Consider the following 24,055-nt stretch of genomic DNA (forward strand, 5'->3'; position numbering starts at 1 on the left):
CTTAGATCATCAGGCACTAGTTAGAGCATACAGCCTGTATCCCTCCACGTGAAGTTCACAATAGGGTTTGTGCTCCTATGAAAATCTAATGCCATTGCTGATCTGACAGGAGGCAGAGCTCAGGTGGTAATACTTGCCCACCTGCCACCCACCTGCTGTGTGGCTCAGTTCCTCACAGGCCACGGGCCCATACCAGTCTGCAGCCTGGGGATTGGGGACTTCTAATATAGAAGATGTAAATTTGGTAATGTAGATTCTTTCGGATCTAATATGATGAATGGTTTTATGATCTGAGTGCTCACATCTAAGAATGTATATGCTTGTTATGGATTTTGCATCATGCCAGTGCTTTGGGAATATCTGGGAGATATTACTGCCCTCCTTACTGCCCTCAGGGAGCACACACCTTAAACAGATAAAACACACAGCTACAATCAGCAAATAAACAGAAGCACCTATCAGGTAGTTTGTAGTATCCTTTGTATGTTACTTAGCAGGAAAAAAGAGAGTATCCTGCCACTAGACATGTGTTTTTGGCCTTGCTTGTCACTGCAAGCTGTTATGTAAATATGTTTAGTGTTTTTCCTTATCTGCCCTTTTCCTCTGTTCTGGAGTGTGTTACTCACATTTCTCTGTATCTTTCTTTCCTACATTTCAGTGAGCGGTTTCTGGTAAGACTGAACAAGAATGGTGGGCCAAGGAACCCAGAGAAGATCGAACGAATGTGTGCCCTTTTTACAGTATGTACAAATTCTCTTTTCCTTCTTTGCTGTTGACTCTAACCAGTGGCCTGCTATGTGGATATTGTCACCCTGAAAACAAGCATTTATTCTTATTTCCACACACATGGGAGAGAATAGGACTTGATTTATGTTTCTGTTAGGTTTTAATGAAATATTTATAGAAAACTGAAATTATATACAGTTTTAAACTTAATTTTTATTAATGAAATACAATCAAGTACCTTTCACTGATATAGATTGTATAAGCTATTTCATACAATAGACACTTAAAATCTGACAGAACCAGCTTGGACAACATGCCAAACCCCATCTCTACAAAAAATACAAAAATTAGCCAGGCATGGCATGTGTCTGTAGTCACAGCTACTTGGGGGTCTGAGGCGGGAGGATCGCCTTAGCCCAGGAGGTTGAGGCTGCAGTGAGCCAAGGTCACACCACTGCACTCCAGCCTGGGTGAAAAAGTGAGACCAGATCCTGTCTCAAAAAACAAACAAACAAACCAAAATCTGACATAGGTCTTTCTTACTATTCTTATCCAAGGCCACTGGGAATTTCTCTGAGGTGTATAATTTCTAATGCATAATTTATTTTAAAGGTATCCAACAAGTTTACAGCTTTGTAGTTTGTTAGTGAGTTCATATACAGCAAGACAAACTATATAATAGTCCTCTTCCAAATACCAAATGGGGGATATTTTCCTACTGTCATCTGTACTTTTTATATATATATATACTTTAAGTTCTAGGGTACATGTGCACAACATGCAAGTTTGTTATATAGATATACATGTGCCATATTGGTTTGCTGTACCCATTAACTCATCATTTGCATTAGGTATTTCTCCTAATGCTATCCCTCCCCCTAACCCCATCCCACAACAGGCCCCAGTGTGTGATGTTCCCCACCCTGTGTCCAAGTGTTCTCATTGTACAATTCTCACCTGAGTGAGAATATGTGCTATTTGGTTTTCTGTCCTTGCGATAGTTTGCTCAGAATGATGGTTTCCTGCTTCATCCTGCAAAGGACATTAACTCATCATTTTTATGGCTGCATAGTATATACCATGTGTATATGTGCCACATTTTCTTTATCCAGTCTATAATTGATGGGAATTTCTGTTGATTCTAAGTCTTTGCTATTGTGAATAGTGCCTCAATAAACATACGTGTGCGTGTGTCTTTATAGCAGCATGATTTATAATCCTTTGGGTATATACCCAGTAATGGGATGGCTGGGTTAAATGGTATTTCTAGTTCTAGATCCTTGAGGAATCGCCACACTGTCTTCCACAATGATTGAACTAGCTTACACTCAACAGTGTAAAACTGAACCAACAGTGTAAAAGTGTTCTTATTTCTCCACATCCTCTCCAGTATCTGTTGTTTCCTGACTTTTTAATGATCGCCATTCTAACTGGTGTAAGATGGTATCTCATTGTGGTTTTGATTTGCATTTCTCTGATGATCAGTGATGATGAGCATTTTTTCATGTGTCTGTTGGCTGCATAAATGTCTTCTTTTGAGAAATGTCTATTCATATCCTTTGCCCACTTTTTGATGGGGTTCTTTGTTTTTTCTCGTGTTACTTTGTTTAATTTCTTTGTAGATTCTGGATATTAGCCCTTTGTCAGATGGGTAGATTGCAAAGGCCACTGGGAATTTCTCTGAGGTGTATAATTTCTAATGCATAATTTATTTCTACATATGGCTAGCCAGATTGCAAAAATTTTCTCCCATTCTGTAGGTTGCCTGTTCACTCTGATGGTAGTTTCTTTTGCTGTGCAGAAGCTCTTTAGTTGAATTAGATCCCATTTGTCAATTTTGGCTTTTGTTGCCATTGTTTTTGGTGTTTTAGTCACGGAGTCCTTACCCATGCCTATGTCCTGAATGGTACTGCCTAGGTTTTCTTCTAGGGTTTTTATGGTCTTAGGTCTAACATTTAAGTCTTTAATCCATCTTGAATTAATTTTTCTGTAAGGTGTAAGGAAGGGATCCAGTTTCAGCTTTCTACATATGGCTAGCCAGTTTTCCCAGCACCATTTATTAAATAGGGAATCCTTTCCCCATTTCTTGTTTTTGTCAGGTTTGTCAAAGATCAGATGGCTGTAGATGTGTGGTGTTATTTCTGAGGCCTCTGTTCTGTTCCATTGGTCTATATCTCTGTTTTGGTACCAGTACCATGCTGTTTTGGTTACCGTAGTCTTGTGGTGTAGTTTGAAGTCAGATAGCATAATGCCTCCAGCTGTGTTCTTTTTGCTTAGGATTTTCGTGGCAACATGGGCTCTTTTTTGGTTCCATATGAACTTTAAAGTAGTTTTTTCCAATCTGTGAAGAAAGTAATTGGTAGCTTGATGGGGATGGCATTGAATCTATAAATTACCTTGGGCAGTACGGCCATTTTCATGATATGGATTCTTCCTGGCCATGAGCATGGAATATTCTTCCATTTGTTTGTGTCCTCTTTTATTTCATTGAGCAGTGGTTTGTAGTTCTCCTTGAAGAAGTCCTTCACATCCCTTGTAAGTTGGATTTCTAGGGAGTATTTTATTCTGTTTGTAGCAATTGTAAATGGGAGTTCACTCATGATTTGGCTCTCTGTTATTGGTGTATAGGAATGCTTGTGATTTTTGCACATTGATTTTGTATCCTGAGACTGCTGAAGTTGCTTGTCAGCTTAAGGAGATTTTGGGCTGAGATGATGGGGTTTTCTAAATATACAATCATGTCATCTGCAAACAAACTATTTGACTTCCTCTTTTCCTAATTGAATACACTTTATTTCTTTCTCTTGCCTGATTGCCCTGGCCAGAACTTCCAACACTATGTTGAATAGGAGTGATGAGAGAGGGCATCCCTGTCTTGTGCCAGTTTTCAAAGGGAATGCTTCCAGTTTTTGCCCATTCAGTATGATATTGGCTGTGGGTTTGTCATAAATAGCTCTTATTATTTTGAGATACATTTCATCAATACCTAGTTTATTGAGAATTTTTAGCATGAAGAGCTGTTGAATTTTGTCAAAGGCCTTTTCTGCATCTGTTGAGATAATCATGTGGTTTTTGTTGTTGCTTCTGTTTATGTGATGGATTACCTTTATTGATTTGCATATACTGAATGAGCCTTGCATCCCAGGGATGAAGCCAACTTGATCGTGGTGGATAAGCTTTTTGATATGCTGCTGGGTTCGGTTTGCTAGTATTTTATTGAGGATTTTTGCATCAACATTTATTGGGGTATTGGTCTAAAAATCTGTTTTTTTGTTGTTGTGTCTCTGCCAGGCTTTGATATCAGGATGATACTGGCCTCATAAAATGAGTTAGGGAGGATTCCCTCTTTTTCTATTGATTGGAATAGTTTCAGAAGGAATGGTACCAGCTCCTCCTTGTACCTCTGGTAGAATTCAGCTGTGAACCCATCTGGTCCTAGACTTTTTTTGGTTGGTAGGCTCTTAATTATTGCCTCAATTTCAGAGCCTGTTATTGGTCTATTCAGAGATTCAACTTCTTCCTGGTTTAGTCTTGGGAGGGTGCATGTGTCCAGGAATTAATCCATTTCTTCTAGATTTTCTAGTTTATTTGCGTAGAGGTGTTTATAGTATTCTCTGATGGTAGTTTGTATTTCTGTGCGATCGCTGATGGTACCCCCTTTATCATTTTTTATTGCATCTATTTGTTTCTTCTCTCTTCTTTGTTTGTCTTGCTAGTGATTTATCAATTTTGTTGATTTTTAAAAAAAAAAAACAGCTCCTGGATTCATTGGTTTTTTGAAGGGTTTTTTTTTGTGTGTCTCTGTCTCCAGTTCTGCTCTGATCTCAGTTATTTCTTGCCTTCTGCTAGCTTTTGAATGTGTTTGCTCTTGCTTCTCTAGTTCTTTTAATTGTGATAGGGTGTCAATTTTAGATCTTTCCTAGTTTCTCTTTTGGGCATTTAGTGCTATAAATTTCCCTCTACACACTGCTTTAAATGTGTCCCAGAGGTTCTGGTACATTGGTCTTTGTTCTCATTGGTTTCAAAGAATGTCTTTATTTCTGCCTTCATTTAGTTATTAACCCAGTAGTCATTCAGGAGCAGATTGTTCAGTTTCCATATATTTGTCTGGTTTTGAGTGAATTTCTTAATCTTGAGTTCTAATTTGACTGCACTGTGGTCTGACAGACAGTTTGTTGTGATTTCTGTTATTTTACATTTGCTGAGGAGTGCTTTACTTCCATCTATGTGGTCAATTTTGGAATAAGAGTGATGTGGAGCTGAGAAGAATGTATATTCTGTTGATTTGGGGTGGAGAGTTCTGTAGATGTCTATTAGGTCCGCTTGGTGCAGAGCTGAGTTTAAGTCCTGGATATCCTTGTTAACTTTCTGTCTTGTTGATCTAATGTTGACAGTGGAGTGTTAAAGTCTCCCATTATTATTCTGTGGGAATCTCAGTCTCTTTGTAGGTCTCTAAGGACTTGCTTTATGAATCTGGGTACTCCTGTGTTGGTCGCATATATATTTAGGATAGTTAGCTCTTCTTGTTGAGTTGATCCCTTTACCATTATGTAATGGCCTTCTTTGTCTCTTTTGATCTTTGATGGTTTAAAGTCTGTTTCATCAGAGACTAGGATTGCAGCCCCTGGTTGGTTTGTTTATTTGTTTGTTTTTTCTATTTGCTTGGTAGATCTTCCTCCATCCCTTTATTTTGAGCCTATGTGTGTCTCTGCACATGAGATGGGTCTCCTGAATACAGCCCAACGATGGGTCTTGACTCTTTATGCAATTTGCCAGTCTGTGTCTTTTAATTGGGGCATTTAGCCCATTTACATTTAAGGTTAATATTGTTATATGTGACCTGAGAGACCTGGCTGTTAGGAGGAAAACTAACAAACAGAAAAGAATAGCATCAACATCAACAAAAAGGATATCCACCCCAAAACCCCATCTGCAGGTCACCAGCATCAAAGACCAAAAGTAGATAAAAACACCCCACTGTCAATATTAGACAGATCAACGAGACAGAAGGTTATAAGTAGATGTTTGATCCTGTCATTTTGATGTTAGCTGGTTATTTTGCTCGTTAGTTGATGCAGTTTCTTCCTGGCATCAATGGTCTTTACAATTTGGCATGTTTTTGCAGTGGCTGGTACCAGTTGTTCCTTTCCATGTTTAGTGCTTCCTTCAGGAGCTCTTGTAAGGCAGGCCTGGTGGTGACAAAATCTCTCAGCATTTGCTTGTCATTTTATTTCTCTTTCACCTATGAAGGTTAGTTTGGCTGAATAGGAAATTCTGGGTTGAAAATTCTTTTCTTTAAGAATGTTCGATATTGGCCCCCACTCTCTTCTGCTTGTAGAGTTTCTGCTGATAGATCCACTGTTAGTCTGATGGGCTTCCCTTTGTGGGTAACCCAGTCTTTCTCTTTGGCTACACTTTACGTTTTTTCCTTCATTTCAACCTTGGTGAATCTGACAATTATGTGTCTTGGGGTTGCTCTTCTCAAGGAATATCTTTGTTGTATTCTCTGTATTTCCTGAATTTGAATGTTGGCCTGCCTCACTAGGTTGGCGAAGTTCTCCTGGATGATATCCTGAAGAGTGTTTTCCAATTTGGTTCCATTCTCCCTGTCACTTTCAGGTACACCAGTCAAACGTAGATTTGATCTTTTCGCATAGTCTAGTGTTTCTTGGAGGCTTTGTTTCTTTTTACTCTTTTTTTCTCTTAACTTCCCTTCTCACTTTATTTCATTAATTTGATCTTCAGTCCCTGATACCCTTTCTTCCACTTGATCAAATCGGCTATTGAAGCTTGTGGATGTGTCATGTAGTTCTTGTGCCTGGTTTTCAGTTCCGTCAGGTCATTTAAGGTCTTCTCTATGCTGTGTATTCTAGTTAGCCATTCGTCAAATCTTTTTTCAAAGTTTTTAGCTTCTTTGCAATGGGTTCGAAGATCCTCCTTTAGCTCAGAGAAGTTTGTTATTATTACCTTCTGAAGCCTACTTCTGTCAACTTGTCAGAGTCATTCTCCGTCCAGCTTTGTTCCGTTGCTGGCAAGGAGCTGCAGTCATTTGGAGGAGAAGAGGTACTCTGGTTTTCAGAATTTTCAGCTTTTCTGCTCTGGTTTCTCCCCATCTTTGTGGTTTTATCTACCTTTGGTCTTTGATGCTGGTGACCTACAGATGGGGTTTTGGTGTGGATGTCCTTTTTGTTGATGTTGATGCTATTCCTTTCTGTTTGTTAGTTTTCCTTCTAACAGTCAGCTCCCTCAGCTGCAGGTCTGTTGGACTTTGCTGGAGGTCCACTCCAGACCCTGTTTGCCTGAATATCACCAGCAGAGGCCGCAGAACAGCAAATATTGCTGCCTGAACCTTCCTCTGGAGGCTTCGTCCCAGAGGGGCACCCACCTGTATGAGGTATCCGTCCGCGCCTACTGGGAAGTATCTCCAGTTAGGTTACACGGGTGTTAGGGACCCACCTGAGGAGGCAGTCTGTCCATTCTCAGAGCTCAAATGCCATGCTGGGAGAACCACTATTCTCTTCAGAGCTGTTAGATAGGGTTGTTTAAGTCTGCAGAAGTTTCTTCCACCTTTTGTTCAGCTATGCCCTGCCCCTATAGGTGGGGTCTACAGAGGCAGCAGGCCTTGCAGAGCTGTGGTGGTCTCTGCCCTGTTGGAGCTTCCCCAGCCACTTTGTTTACCTACTCAAGCCTCAGCAATGGCGGATGCCCCTCCCCCTGCCAGGCTGCCGCCTGGCAGGTTGATCTTAGACTGCTGCGCTAGCAGTGAGCAAGGCTTGTGAGCATGGAACCCACCGAGCCAGGTGCAGGAGATAATCTCCTGGTGTGCCATTTGCTAAGACCATTGGAAAAGTGCAGTATTTGAGCGTGAGTGTCCTGATTTTCCAGGTACGGTCTGTCACAGCTTCCCTTGGCTAGGAAAGGGAAATCCCCCAACCCATTGCACTTCCCAGGTTAGGCGATGTTCCACCCTGCTTCGGCTTGCCCTCCTTGGGCTGCACCCGCTGTCCATCCAGTCCCAATGAGATGAACCAGGCACCTCAGTTGGAAATGCAGAAATCACCGTCTTCTGTGTCAGTCACGCTGGGAGCTGCAGACCTGAGCTGTTCCTATTTGCCTGTCTTAGAACGGAATCCCCTTGTTTCTGTACTTTAGTTTTTTCTGAAAAGCCATACTGTTGTTCATGGTCTCTACAACCATGGACCAATCAAGTTAGAAAAGTTTTGGAAACCTGCTGATTAGAAAATACCAAACCTCACAATCCCGTCTTGCCTTGTGTGTTCTTCAAGTTTATTCTGATTTACTAATTTGTTTTTACCTTGTTAAAAAAACTATCCAGCAGTATTTATTTGAGTTAATTTATTTACTATAGAAGAAAACAAGACTGTGTCACAATTTTAAACCAGTTTTGATTATTGTGAATTCTTTGATCTGTTTCAGTGATCCTGAGATACATCAAAACCTATTGTGTTGGTTTCACAGTTTCACTGACCTTGCTTATGGTGTGTGATTGACAGGTGACAGATATCGTAACGCTTACATTGGGCCTCTTAAATGCAAATAGGATTTATCTGGAGATCTGATATGTGACTTTCTGTAAAAGATACAGTTATATTTGTTCACCTCACTTTTTAGTTCATTTACTGCAACTTTATCTTTCAAAACATCAAATGATATTATGCAGAATCAGATATCACTTTCACAGAGATAGCTTTTATTGATAATATTCCAGATGTGTGGAAAGATTTATAAATCTAGCTAAGGTAAAATAATATTTCATCCATCTTTGAGCTTAGCAGTAAAGGCTTAGGAGATAATACAAGGAGAAAGAACAGGAAAAGCAGACCCATGATGGTGGTTAAGGGAGTTGAGATGTCTTAGTCTGGGAAGATCAGCACTGTGTCTTCAATTGGAAAAGAATGAAAGAAAGAATCTAAATTGTAGTAAATGGGATTTAAGTTAGTCTGTTGAGTGAGAGCTTCCGAAGTGAGAGTGCCTGAACACTGAGGTGGTTTTGTGGGACCTCCTTTCTGAAACAGAATTAGTAAGAGACACTCATCTTCTAGAATGTCTCAGTAACCTTAGGAACTTTTTCTAAATTCTGATTCTCTGATATTACCTGGTAAAGCATCAAGAGAAATTGTTGATTCCTTGTTTCTTGGATTTGTGGGAACAGAGCTGCATGCATGTACTGTCCTTGAATTCTTGAATATGATGAGTACAGTCCTTGTCTTTTGAAAAATGAACTTAATTAGGGTGGTATTTAAATGTAATTATAATAAATCAAAATTTTCATTTAGCATTTTAATTATCCATATGAGCCCAGAGGCCAAAGCTATAGCTCCAACTTTATTGCACATAACACGCATGATGTGCTCTTGTTCTGCCACAATGGGAAGGTACAGGGTGCTAAATATACTATTAATACTTCCATAATTCTATATGCAGTGCAGCCCTGGATTTTTTTTTTTTTTCTTTGCAGTAAGGGTCTCACTCTGTGGCCCAGGTTTCAGTGCAGTGGCGTGATCATAGCTCATGTAGAAACCTTGAACCTTTGGGCTCTAAGCGATCCTCCTGCCTCAGTCTTCTGAGTAGCGGGGCTATAGGTGCACACCAAGCTTGGCTAATTTTTTTTTTTTTTAAGAGATGGCATCTTGCTATTTTGTCCAGGCTGATCGTGAACTCCTGGCCTCAAACAACCCTTCCACCTTGGCCTCCCAAAGTGCTGGGATTACAGGTGTGACTCACCGTACCCAGCCCAGCCCTAGATTTTTTTAAAATGTCCCAAACATGATTTGAGGAATTTTTACAAAGCACACAAGATTTCTGAACAATATTATCTTAGCCAGGATTTCTATGTTTTAGTTTAAGCTATATGAGATTATATTGGTGGGACCTGTTTTCTCATTATCTGAGACTTGAGTTCCTCCTATGAACTAAAGGAGTTTCCTAGATTGACGTATGTGCTGCAAAGTCTCAGAATAAATGCAAGAATATGTAGCCACAACTATGGTTGATGCTGACCTGTTAGCTTACCTTAGAATGGGGAAAAGGGAATCATACAAACTGAGCAGATTACAAGGTTACTCAGCACACTTCAGAGCCACATTAAAGTCACATTATTTGGCACAGCCTTATTCTCTTTGAGGCCTTAGTTTTTCTGACTTGGTTAGATTTTAGGGTTTCCTACCAAGGAAGAATTTTATCCAAGGGGAATGTGTTTTATACTTACGTGGATGGCCAATATAATGAGGATTTTGCTGACTTTCATGCTAAACAATGGCTCTATATACAAATGCGTGAAAGTTTATCTATCTGTTTTTACTCATTCTTGGATATTCATGACTTCATACACACTGCCTGAAAGGTGTCAGTAATTGTTACATAAACAAATGAATATATGTTTATTTGTTGTCATATTCAAGTGACAAACTCAGAGAATGAATTTGTACAGTTATCCATGCATTAGTTGGCATTTTATTTTATATATTTATTTATACTCTTCTACATTCCAAGATAGAATTTTAAGTAATGATCTTTTTAGTTCAGAATTGAACTTGATTATTACTATAATAACATTATGTATTAAAATACCTTATTTTCTGCAACTTACATGTGAATAAGCTGGTTTTATTTTGTATTCATGAATCTCATTATCTCTATAGAAAAAGAGTATCCCCAGCACAGGTAAGTTAATTAACTTTTTAATGTTTCAAATGAGTAAGTCTAAGATGCTGGACCCTAAGTCACTGTCCTCAGTTGTTTCTTCTACACATTGTTTAGTTGGGACCAGCTTCCTAGGTAAGTAGGATTAGAGAGTTTGGTCCAGTGAACAAATCTAATTCCTGCCATGTAATCAGGATTGAAATCCTGCTCACCAGATGAATGATAGATACATCACTCTTCTCATCTTGCTTTTACAGGTCATGTGAGTAATTTAACATAGATAACCACCCTTGGTGCTTAGTCTTGAAGAATATGTGTTTAACAAACCCTGTGGTAACTGTGTTTAGCCATGCACTTACATTTAATAAGATAGCTTTTATATTGAAATTCTGTGGAACTCACAAATAATTATTTTGCTTAAAATATTTTCTTGCATTAATTATTGTCCTATTGATGTCAAATAAATACCACTGAAAGTTCTGGATGCTGTGTACATGAAAGTCAGAAAGAGCCCCTACTCAGCCACTTGGAAAATACCATAAATTATACTTAAGTCTTCTTTTATTCACTCAGCAGAGCCAAGGGAAACATTTAGTATTTTTGTGTACAATCCATCAGATTAGTTTCCCTTATTTGGACATCTTTGGAAACTGGCTTGAATTCCATAGGTACATTGGAGTCAGTGATTATACAAGTCATTTGATAGTTTGGATGTACATAATCCAGGCTGTGGAACCATTTCACTTTGAAATGTGTCGAACATTTCTATATCCTTTAGTAATCAACATCTTTCCATCCAAAAAGTATATAAAAATGGTAACCTGGTTTTCAATTTTCACTTGTTTAGTACCACCTTAATAAGTGTTAAAATATAGCATTGTTTTAATAATATTATTTTAAATTCCATTTTTAATTAAAAGAATTAGTGTAATGGGTCCTGAAACATCCTTTTTCAATATCAAACACAACTTTCATGTAAAAACATATCTTTATGATTCCAGGTATCAATTTATGTTTAATTACTTTGTAACCTGTTTCATTGTAAACATACGTTATTATTTTAAGAACTTGGCAAAATATTATAACCATCTAAAAGCTTCAATTTCACCACTATGTATTACTTTTTTTTTTTTTTTTTGAGATGGAGTCTCTCTGTTGCTAGAGTACAGTGGTACGATCTCAGCTCACTGCAGCCTCCACCTCCCAGGTTCAAGCCATTCTCCTGCTTCAGCCTCCCGAGTAGCTGGGATTACAAGTGCATGCCACCACACCCAGCTAATTTTTGTATTTTTAGTAGAGGTGGGGTTTCACCGTGTTGGCCAGGCTGTCTCGAACTCCTGACCTCAAGTGATCCTCCCACCTTGACTTCCCAAAGTGCTGGGATTACAGACATAAGCCGCCACGCCTGGCCCACATATTACTTCTTAATGTCTCCTTTTCTTTCATATGTTCAGGACCATTTAATAGGGCAAGGCTGGGACTAGGCTAAAGCAAACAAAGCACAGCATCTTGAGAGTGAGTACCTTCTTAAATTTTGCACCTTAGGTGCCTTGCTTGCCTCACCCTAGTGCTAATCCTGCAACAGGGTTTACAAATTAAGAAGCATGGAGACTCTGACTCTCTTAAGCTCCTTCCAAATCATGACTGCCATTTGATTGTACCTTTTTTTTTTTTTTTTTTAATTGAAGAGAGACAGGCATCGGGGTCAATCAAAAGATGAAAAAGGAAAAGGAAGCGAAACTAAGGAAGCCTTTCCTAGAAGCAAAAGGGAGATCACAGAAACCAGTCACATTAAGGGCAAAGGTTATTCCATCAAGTACCATTAACTTGCAATAATGACTGAGAGAGCAGCAAGTTGACGGCCTGGTGAAAAATCTGAAACAGAATATATATTAAATGAATTTTTGTTATTTCAAGGATAATACATTTAAAAAGCATAATGCATACTTATCAACAGACATTTCAACATATGTTCTAAACACAAATAGAATGATTATCAGACTGGGCATGGTAACTTAACACCTGTAATCTCAACACTTTGGGAGGCTGAGGCAGGAAGATTGCTTGAGCCCAGAAGTTTAAGACCAGTTCTGACAACATAGCAAGACCCCATCTCTACAAATAATTTTAAAAATACCTGGGCATGATGGTGCACACCTGTAGTACCACTTACTTGGGAGGCTGAGGTGGGAGAATCACTTGACCCAGAGGACAAGGCTGCAGTGAGCCGTGATCACACCACTGTATTCCATCCTGGTGACAGAGCAAGACCTTATTTATTTTTTTGTTTTCTTTTAAAACTTTTATTCTTTTTTTTTAGAATTATTATACTTTAAGTTCTAGGGTACATGTGCACAATGTGCAGGTTTGTTACATATGTATACGTGTGTCATGTTGGTGTGCTGCACCCATTAACTCGTCATTTACATTAGTTGTATGTCCTAATGCTATCCCTCCCCCTTTCCCCACCCCACAACAGGCCCCGGTGTGTGATGTTCCCCACCCTGTGTCCAAGTGTTCTCATTGTTCAATTCCCACCTATGAGTGAGAACATGCGGTGTTCGTTTTTTTGTCCTTGTGATAGTTTGCTCAGAATAATGGTTTCCAGCTTCATCCATGTCCCTACAAACGACATGAACTCATCCTTTTTTATGGCTGCATAGTATTCCATGGTGTATATGTGCCACATTTTCTTAATCCAGTCTATCATTGATGGACATTTGGGTTGGTTCTAAGTCTTTGCTGTTGTGAATAGTGCCGCAGTAAACACACGTGTGCATGTGTGTTTACAGTAGCATGATTTATAATCTTTTGGGTATATACCCAGTAATGGGATGGCTGGGTCAAATGGTATTTCTAGTTCTAGATCCCTGAGGAATCGCCACAGTGTCTTCTTCCACAATAGTTGAACTAGTTTACAGTCCCACCAACCGTGTAAAAGCATTCCTATGTCTCCACATCCTCTCCAGCACCTGTTGTTTCCTGACTTTTTAATGATCGCCATTCTAACTGGTGTGAGATGGTATCTCATTGTGGTTTTGATTTGCATTTCTCTGATGGCCAGTGATGATGAGCATTTTTTCGTGTGTCTGTTGGCTGCATAAATGTCTTCTTTTAAGAAGTGTCTGTTCATATCCTTTGCCCACTTTTTGATGGGGTTGTTTGAATTTTTCTTGTAAATTTGTTTGAGTTCTTTGTAGATTCTGGGTATTAGCCCTTTGTCAGATGGGTAGATTGCAAAAATTTTCTCCCATTCTGTAGGTTGCCTGTTCACTCTGATGGTAGTTTCTTTTGCTATGCAGAAGCTCTTTAGTTGAATTAGATCCCATTTGTCAATTTTGGCTTTTGTTGCCATTGCTTTTGGTGTTTTAGTCATGAAGTCTTTGCCCATGCCTATGTCCTGAATGGTATTGCCTAGGTTTTCTTCTAGGGTTTTTATGGTCTTAGGTCTAACATTTAAGTCTTTAATCCATCTTGAATCAGTTTTTCTATAAGGTACAAGGAAGGGATCCAGTTTTAGCTTTCTACATATGGCTAGCCCGTTTTCCCAGTACCATTTGTTATATAGGGAATCCTTTCCCCATTGCTTGTTTTTGTCAGGTTTTTCAAAGATCACATAGTTGTAGATATGTAGGCTCTGTTCTGTTCCATTGGCCTATATCTGTGTTTTGGTACCAGTACCATGCTGTTTTGGTTACTGTAGTCTTGTAGTATAGTTTGGAGTCAGGTAGCGTGATGCCTTCAGCTTTATTCTTTTTGTTTAGGATTTTCTTGGCAGTGCGGGCTCTTTTTTGGTTTCATATGAACTTTAAAGTAGTTTTTTTCCAATTCCGTGAAGAAAGTAATTGATAGCTTGATGGGGATGGCATTGAATCTATAAATTACCTTGGGCAGTATGGCCATTTTCACGATATGAATTCTTCCTGTCCATGAGCACGGAATGTTCTTCCATTTGTTTGTGTCCTCTTTTATGTCATTGAGCAGTGGTTTGTAGTTCTCCTTGAAGAGGTCCTTCACATCTCTTGTAAGTTGGATTCCTAGCTATTTTATTATCTTTGAAGCAATTGTGAATGGGAGTTCACTCATGATTTGGCTCTCTGTTTGTCTGTTATTGGTGTATAAGAATGCTTGTGTTTTTTGTACATTGTTTTTGTATCCTGAGACTTTGCTGAAGTTGCTTGTCAGCTTAAGGAGATTTTGGGCTAGGACAATGGGGTTTTCTAAATATACAATCATGTCATCTGCAAAGAGGGACAATTTGACTTCCTCCTTTCCTGATTGAATACCCTTTATTTCTTTCTCTTGCCTGATTGCCCTGGCCAGAACTTCCAACACTGTGTTGAATAGGAGTGGTGAGAGAAGGCATCCCTGTCTTGTGCCAGTGTTCAAAGGGAATGCTTCCAGTTTTTGTCCTTTCAGTATGATATTGGCTGTGGGTTTGTCATAAGTAGCTGCTATTATTTTGAGATACCTCCCATCAATACCTAATCTATTGAGAGTTTTTAGCATGAAGGGCTGTCGAATTTTGTCAAAGGCCTTTTCTGCATCTGTTGAGATAATCATGTGGTTTTTGTCTTTGGTTCTGTTTATATGCTGGATTACGTTAATTGATTTGCATATATTGAACCCGCCTTGCATCCCAGGGATGAAGCCCACTTGATCATGGTGGATAAGCTTTTTGATGTGTTGCTGAATCCGGTTTGCCAGTATTTTATTGAGGATTTTTGCATCGATGTTCATCAGGGATATTGGTCTAACATTCTCCTTTTTGTTGTGTCTCTGCCAGGCTTTGGTATAAGGATGATGCTGGCCTCATAAAATGAGTTAGGGAGGATTCCCTCTTTTTCTATTGCTTGGAATAGTTTCAGAAGGAATGGTACCAGCTCCTCCTTGTACCTCTGGTAGAATTTGGCTGTGAATTCGTCTGGTCCTGGACTTTTTTTGATTGGTAGGCTATTAATTATTGCCTCAATTTCAGAACCTGTTACTGATCTATTCAGAGATTCAACTTCTTCCTGGTTTAGTCTTGGCAGGGTATATGTGTCCAGGAATTTATCCATTTCTTCTAGATTTTCTAGTTTATTTGCATAGAGGTGTTTATAGTATTCTCTGATGGTAGTTTATATTTATGTGGGATCGGTGATGATACCCCCTTTATCATTTTTTATTGCATCTATTTGATTGTTCTCTCTTTTCTTCTTTATTAGTCTTGCTAGCGGTCTATCAATTTCATTGATCTTTTCAGAAAACCAGCTCCTGGATTCATTGATTTTTTTGAAGGGTTTTTTTGTGTCTCTATCTCCCTCAGTTCTGCTCTGATCTCAGTTATTTCTTGCCTTCTGCTAGCTTTTGTATGCGTTTGCTCTTGTTTCTCTAGTTCTTTTAATTGTGATGGTAGGGTGTCAATTTTAGATCTTTCCTGCTTTCTCTTGTGGGCATTTAGTGCTATAAATTTCTCTCTATACACTGCTTTAAATGTGTCCCAGAGATTCTGGTATGTTTTGTCTTTGTTCTCGTTGGTTTCAAAGAACATCTTTATTTCTGCCTTCATTTTGTTATGTATGCAGTAGTCATTCAGGAGCAGGTTGTTCAGTTTCCATGTAGTTGAGTGGTTTTGAGTGAGTTTCTTAGTCCTGAGTTCTAGTTTGATTGCACTGTGGTCTGAGAGGCAGTTTGTTATAATTACTGTTCTTTTACATTTGCTGAGGAGTGCTTTACTTCCAACTGTGTGGTCAATTTTGGTATAAGTGTGATGTGGTGCTGAGAAGAATGTATTTTCTGTTGATTTGGAGTCGAGAGTTCTGTAGATGTCTATTTGGTCCCCTTGGTGCAGAGCTGAGTTCAATTCCTGGATATCCTTGTTAACTTTCTGTCTCGTTGATCTGTTTAATGTTGACAGTGGGGTGCTAAAATCTCCCATTATTATTGTGTGGGAGTCTAAGTATCTTTGTACAACACCTTGTTTTTTAATGAAAAGGAAGAAAGAAAGAGAAAGGAATGATTTTCATAACTCTTTGGTTTGGAAATTAGTTTTGATTCTGGATTATATCTGTTTACTTAAAGGAAACCCTTAATATTTTTCACTAAGATTATTTTCAACTATAATTTAGTACAAATGATAAATATCAGAATTTAGAAATGGAAATCAAATTATTGAGGTTTTACTGATAAAGTAATCTCTTTTAAGTGGGACATACTTTGTGTGTAATAATCATCTGTGGACAGAGGAATCAGTGTAAAATTAGTGGAGAACAAACTTACAGAATTTTAGTTATTGAAGAGCTTTTTGGTGGTTTCCCATTTTTTTCTGTGCTGAACATTTATTCCTTCTGTTACGGAATGTTTTTATATGATGTTAGAGTAAACATGGAATATGCAATATCATGCAGATTTCTAATGTGAGAACTTTTATAGACTTTTTATTTGTTAAGTGGTTTAAATGAGAACTAGAAAAATGTTGTCAATAAAGTAAACTTCCAAAGGCCTGTAAGATATCCAGACTTTTACTCCAGGCCTCTTATAAACTATTAAAGTGCTATGTGCTATAATTTCCCTTCCCCTACCTATAACATACAGTAAAAGCAAATGACTAGAGATTCAAAATGAATTTTTAATTATTTTCTGTGTGTTCCTTGCCTGAGTTTACTTATTTTTTTCTCTTAGGATCTGAGCAGCAAAGATATGAAGAGAGATTTGTATATCGTTGCCCATGTGATCCGAATAGGTACTGTTCACCTTACCCATTCACATGACTAAGACTGGCCCAACTTGGAACAAGTATGTCTTGTGCATGAGCTTTGTTTTCTCCCTAGATCTTACTTGTAATTTCAGATCTCAGGATTAGAGTCCAACTTGTATTGAAGCTATGCCTAAGCTCAACTGCTGTGGTAGCTTGGTTTGATATAAATGGATTTGGGGGAGTGGGTTTTGTTTGTGGTTTTTAATCACTTAAAACCTTCTGCTCCCTATCTGTTTTTAGACCCAAAGTTTTTATTTAAAATGGTCTGCTTATAGACATTATTTCTAACACAGTGCCCTGCCTCTGTACCTACCCTTTCCCTCAGAGATCTTATAGCAGTTTTCCAGAGGTACCAACTTCACAGCAAATGCCATTCAGCACCTATTGGTTGTGTTTTAAATTATGTATCTGTGGTTCTTTCCACAAAATTAGAGTTATTGTCATCACTCCCAACGATGGATGGTATTTCACTTCTATCCCACCCAAGATGAAAAAGTGATTTTTACTACTGTTCTGTGGTTGGTTTGCTCAGACTTATTTCAAGTTTATGATATAACTTTTGGGCCTCTGGCGAACCAAGTCCTCCTTCATAGGTTTGAGTTCTGGCCTATCATGTACATTTTTATCAAAGAATATTTTTTAATCCCTTGCCAGCAAAACAGCTATTTTGCTGTACTTAAAGTGTTTGTTAAGGTTCCAGCATTTGCAACTCTTCTTGCTGCTGTAGGCACAGCTTTGGTAAGCTGGAAAAGTAAATATTCATCCACTTTTGAAGACTACTCTCAATCCCACAATTGTTCAGGATGATGTTGAACAGCGGAATTTGGTTGAAAGAACACAGTATCCTCCTTGTCTGTACATACGTAGCTTATACCTGGCAGCTAAAATACTAAACTTTGTACCTATAACGTACCTGAGAAGTGTAAATCTATTATTGGCACATTGGTCTTTCTAAGAAATTCATAAAATCACTTTTATTCTCATGTGATTAATAAATGAACTGTTGATATTGATTTAGAGTTAGATAAGAATGATTGATTGAATGTAGTACAGGGAAGAGCTTTGGCCAGAGGCTTCTTTGGTGTTCTTACACATAAATATCCTTCAGCCCTATAGTCTTCCAACTTAGAGGATTTCCTAGGTGCCTGTAGCTCAGGCATCCTTGGATGACAATTAGGCAATACTGGAGAGGAGCATGCTTTTCTCAATCTGACTGGTGTTTTCTGCTGTGCCCAAGGCCGGATGCTCCTGAACGACTCAAAGAAAGGTCCTCCTCACCTGCACTACAGGCGACCATATGGCTGTGCGGTCCTAAGCATCTTGGATGTCCTGCAGTCACTCACAGAAGTAAAGGAAGAAAAGGATTTTGTTCTTAAGGTTTACACGTGAGTAATGGACATCAGGAATATTAATGATTTGTAGCATAAGACATCCCACCACTGTCCTTGAGAGCAGCAGTGCTGAAACCTTGAGGACACGGGCCACACAGTGGCTCACATCTGTATTCCCAACACTTTGGGAGGCTGAGGTGGGCGGATCACAAGGTTAGGAGATCAAGACCACCCTGGCTAACATGGTGAAACCTCGTCTCTACTAAAAATGCAAAAAATTAGCCGGGCATAGTGGCATGCGCCTGTAGTCCCAGCTACTCAGGAGGCTGAGGCAGGAGAATTTCTTGAACCCGGGAGGCAGAGGTTGCAGTGAGCTGAGATTGTACCACTGCACTCAGGCCTGGGTGACAGACTGAGACTCTGTTTCAGAGAAGAAGAAGAAAAAAAAAAAAGAAAGAAAGAAAAAAAAAAAAAACAACAACACCTTGTGGACACAGAATCACCAGGATGTAGGAAAGGGAGCTTTTTGAAAATGCAGAAGATTGATCTAAGATTTGGGGTGGGACCCAGGCAGCATTGTTTTTAATAAGCTTCCCAGGTAATTCTGAAACAGCTTCGTTTGGGACCTTCTGTCCTAAAGCGACAATGTAGTACACATTTTCTTTTTTCTCCAGAATTAACCAATCTTATATATTTGCCGAAAAGCTAACAATATACTTCTCATGTGTCTTGGCTATGAGAGTCTTGTGTGTCTAATGCTTGCCCACCAGTTATTATAACTGAGCTGGCTAATGATCAAGATTGTTTAAAAGAATGATCATGAGTCAGGTTTCTCTATCTTTGAAAGATAGCCAGTTTTTCTGAGGAACCAAGATATTATTCTTCACTTGTGCCACTGGAGATCGATAAGTCATATCCAACCAGGCATGGCATTATTTTTAGTGATCTTCAACCAAGGGATATTGTCTTAGATAAGCAGTCCATCTCCTTCTAACTTGTGAAACAATAGGAAAAACACAATAATGAAAAGAAGTACAGAATTCAGTCATATACTTCTTCTTTGCTCATGTAGAGTTAGACACAAACTGTAGTGCTAAAAAATGATCACCGATGAGTTTATTAAGTTTTTAAAGCAAGTATATTTAAAACTGTGAGAATTTTTAAAAACTCATCTTTCAGTTTAAACCCAGTATTGTTTGTCCAAATTAAATCAAATACTGCCAATCACCATGTTAATGTATCTTCACCATAATATTGTATAGAGATTTTTCTGTAGTATCTGTTGCTGTTTCTGACTTGGGCATGAAATAAGCTTAATTCACAATATCTGTTAAGCCACATTTGATTAATTTCAAAATAAAATCCCAATCTCCTCATTACCTATTTTCCCTTCAGCTTTGTTCTATTCAGAGTTGTATACTTTATGGGATGAGGAATCTTCCTTTGGAATCATAACTTACAAAGAAAATTTTGGCTGGTTTTCTCCTCCTTCCATGCGTCAGTCACAGGCTTTCTCCATTTACCAAATCCTCACATTGATGGGTGGTGGAACCTGCTAGTTTATGTGCCTTCCTCCCTTTGAAAAGGACTAAACAGAAATCCAAAATCATCATTATCATCTTACTCCACTGTATTCCTTCCAAGGGCAACGGATTTATAGAGAGCACTCCAGAATTGTTATCTCTTTGCATGTATTATCCCTTCCTTGTTTCAGTGCAAATTTTCATTACAGATAGGAGCTTGCACAGCATTCCTCCTGAAATCATGCTGTCAGGCTCAATTGGCCTAATTGCTTCTAAAGCAACAGCTTTCTGCGAGAAACAGGATTCACGTATATATTTTTCTTAGCTCCTTCTTATGGGTGGGCTGTGTCTAGTATACTAGTTCTAAAAAGCTGAAGAAAAATATGTTTATAGAGAAGATTTTTTTTCAAATTTTCTTTTGAAGGATTAATAGAGTAAAAATGTTCAATAATTTTTCCACTTGAAAATATTAACAGACTTTCAAACGGACTATCAAATGCATGTTTGTGAAATTGATTTTGTGTGCAGTATAGAATTATTCTAGGATTAGTCATTTTAATCCACATCAGCACAGTGAATCTAGCCCCCAGGAGAAGCAATATTTTCCAGTAAGTTTCAGGCAACATTTTTGTTGGTTAGATTGAATTGGAAGCTTAAAGAGTTTACTAATTGCAGTTGATAGTGCTTTAGCCTTTGCTAGGACAGGACTTTACAAAGATGAAAACCTCTTATACAGTTTTAATGAATGAGTTAGCAAATATCTGATTAGTTGTTCACGTTCTCATCATTTCTTTCATTGTTCATAGTCAACCTTATCCAGAGAAGATAGAAACTCCTGTCTGTCTCTGCCAAGGCCACTACTCTGCTATATAATGTTGTTTTCACATGTGTATGGGAAGGTACTACATCCTTTTAAGAAAATTGCAATAAGAAGCTGAGGCATGAAAACTAGGTCACTTCCTAATAAGTCAAAAGCCTTAAAACTCACAAATAAATAACCATATGTACATTTCAGTCTGATACAGATACCATAGTTTTCTTGACCAGAAGGACAAGAGGTCACAAGCAGGCACAGGGCATGCTGTACTTAGAACCCAAAAACCAGGAGCTAAAGCCCACATTGGAGGAGGTGGGTGTCCGTAAATAATGCATGTAACCAAATACAAGATGGCTTTGAATATGTGATGATCGCTGTCCAATTTTACAATGAAAAATGTCCAAATAAACGTATTTAGGCCAACCTTAATGAAACAGATAAATACATGTTTTGAACATTAAATTTTTAATTTGGGTTACAGTGTATTTTATATTTTAAAATATGTATTACAAATTATGTAATACACATATAAAATCACATACTATATAAAATTGAGATGTATTGCTTATTCTTGACTCTCAAATTTTATGAAAAAATTTATTTAAATTATTCATATGCAGCCATGTCATCAGGTCTTTGTCTTCACTTAAGCCACTTTCTGAATTATCTGACACAGTTTTCCGAGGCACATTATTTTTACTCCCATCAGATTGGCTTTGATGCATCATTCTTTGACACTTTCATGACGCTTTCACACTGGAAATTCATCTTGAGGCACAAGATGATACCACCACTTACTATGCTACTTTTATGGTGATTTTTACAATCGCATTTAACACTTCAATTTGGTGATCATACCCCAACCATAATTACTAATTCTATGTAGCTTTGCTCTTTTTTTAAAAAAAAAAGTCAACCAATTCTGCCAGATAACCTTCATAAGCATCTAAAACCTCCCATTGATTGAGGTAATTTCAGGTTAGCATAACTTACCCAAATAATGCTGCGATGTTCAAAATAAAGAGATTCAGGCCGGGCGTGGTGGCTCACGCCTATAATCCCAGCATTTTGGGAGGCTGAGGCAGGTGGATCACGAGATCAGGAGATCGAGACCATCCTGGCTAACACTGTGAAACCCCGTCTCTACTAAAAACACAAAAAATTAGCCAGGTGCGGTGGCGGGCACCTGTAGTCCCAGCTACTCAGGAGGCTGAGGCAGAAGAATGGCATGAACCCAGGAGGCAGAACTTGCAGTGAACTGAGATGGCGCCACTACACTCCAGCCTGGGCGATAGAGCGAGACTCCATCTCAAAAAAAAAAAAAAAGAGATGCAGAGACTGCCCCATATCATGAAAGGCTTTATGAGACTGGAAACATCAAGTGGCATTCACCTACTATGTACCCACAAAAATTAAAAATGTGAAGAAATAAACTTCTTTTAATTAAAGCAATATGAGGTGGCAACCTCTTCTGTGAGTGATGACTGGAAGGGAACTGCTCCTCATATTTGGGATAGACACTAGGCCTATTCAGGCATTTTTTGAGAATACTGTCTTTGGGTTCTTTGCTTCATAATCACCTTACCCATGCAACTGTCTTAAGAGTACTTGTTTAGCAGCCCTTTTTTTTTTTTTTTTTTTTTTTTTTTTTTGATGCGGAGTCTCGCTCTGTCGCCGAGGCTGGAGTGCAGAGTGCAGTGGCGCGATCTCACCTCACTGCAGCCTCCGCTTCCTGGGTTCAAGCCATATTCCTCCCTCAGTCTCCCGAGTAGCTAGCTGGAACCACAGGCACTCACCGCCATGCCCAGCTAATTTTTGTATTTTTAGTAGAGATGGGGTTTCACCATGTTGGCCAGGATGGTCTTGATCTCCTGACCTCATATTCAGCCTCCCAAAGTGCTGGAATTATAGGCGTGAGTTACCATGCCCGGCCTATATATATTCTTTATTATTCATCTGTTGATGGCTGCTTGTTTCCATATCATGGCTAGTGTATATAATACTGCAGTAAACCTGGGAGTGCGGATATCTATTCAAGATACTGATTTCTTTTTCTTTGGGATATACCAGAAGTGTGATTGCTGGATCAAATAGTTGTTCTATTTTTAATTTTTTGAGGAACTGCCATACCATAATGACTATACCAATTTACATTTCCATCAACAGTGTTCAAGAGTTCCCTTGTCTTCACACTCTTGTCATCACTTGTTATCTCTTGTTTTGTGATTACAACCATCCTAAGAGATGTTAGGTGATATCTCATTTTCTTTTTGATTTGCATTTTCCTGATGGTTAGTGATATTGAGTACCTTTTCATATGCCTGTTGGCCATTTTTGTGTCTTCTTTGGGAAAATGTCTTTCAGGCCTTTTTGCCTGTTTTGTAATTGAGTTATTTGTTTTTATGGAATTCAGTTATATGAGTTCTTTATATAGTTTTAGATATTAATCCCCATCAGTTACATGGTTTGCAAATATTTCTTCTCATTCCATAGATTGCTTTTTCGTTTTGTTGATTGTTTCCTTTGCTGTGAAGAAGCTTTTTAGTTTTATATAGTTCCATTTATTTATTTTGGCTTGCCTGTATATTTCATGTCATATCTCAGAAAATCACTGCTAAGACCCAATGTCAAGGAGCCTTTATTTCTGTTTTCTCCTAGGAGTTTTACACTTTTAGGTCTTATATTTAAGTATTTAATATCTTTCGAGTTAGTTTTTGTATTTTATGTCAGATAAGGTCCAATTTCATCCTTTTATATGTAGATGTCCAGTTTTCCCAGCACCACTTATTGAAAACTGTCCTTTCCCCATTGTGTATTCTTGGTGCCCTTGTTAAAGACTGTTCACTGAGTTTATTTCCAGGATCTGTATTCTGTTCCACTGGTTTGTGTGTCTGTTTTTATGCCATTACCATATTATTTTGATTACTGTAACTTTACAACATTATTTGAAATCAGGAAGTGTGATGCCCCTAGCTTTGTCCTTATTTCACAAGATTGCTTTGGCTATTTGGAGACTTCTGTGGTTCCATACAAATTTCAGGATTGTTCCTTTCTATTCCTGTGAAAAATGTCATTGGAATATTGATACAGGCTGCCTTGAATCTGTAGATCACTTTGGGTAGTATATGGACATTTTGAAAATATTAATTCTTCCAATCTATGAACACTGGATATTTTTTCATTTATTTGTGTCTTCTTCAATTTCTTTCATCAGTGTTTTATAGTTTTCAGTAAATAGATCATTCACTTTCTTGGT

At 38.4% G+C, this 24,055-nt stretch overlaps 1 protein-coding gene across 17 annotated transcripts in view; it reads left to right on the forward strand.

The window, feature by feature from the left end:
* The window catches only part of DOCK3 (dedicator of cytokinesis 3), a 687,722-nt gene that overhangs the window by 446,515 nt on the left and 217,152 nt on the right, over positions 1-24,055 (forward strand). For all 17 annotated transcript variants that reach the window (XM_005547251.5, XM_005547256.5, XM_005547252.5 and 14 more), the window contains exons 10-12: positions 659-740; positions 17,053-17,113; positions 18,366-18,513. In XM_005547251.5, the coding sequence (XP_005547308.1) occupies positions 659-740; positions 17,053-17,113; positions 18,366-18,513 (291 nt within the window). The remainder of the gene's footprint in view (positions 1-658; positions 741-17,052; positions 17,114-18,365; positions 18,514-24,055) is intronic.

The sequence above is a fragment of the Macaca fascicularis genome, chromosome 2 (genome assembly GCF_037993035.2).
Source record: "Macaca fascicularis isolate 582-1 chromosome 2, T2T-MFA8v1.1".
NCBI classification, from domain to species: Eukaryota; Metazoa; Chordata; class Mammalia; order Primates; family Cercopithecidae; genus Macaca; species Macaca fascicularis.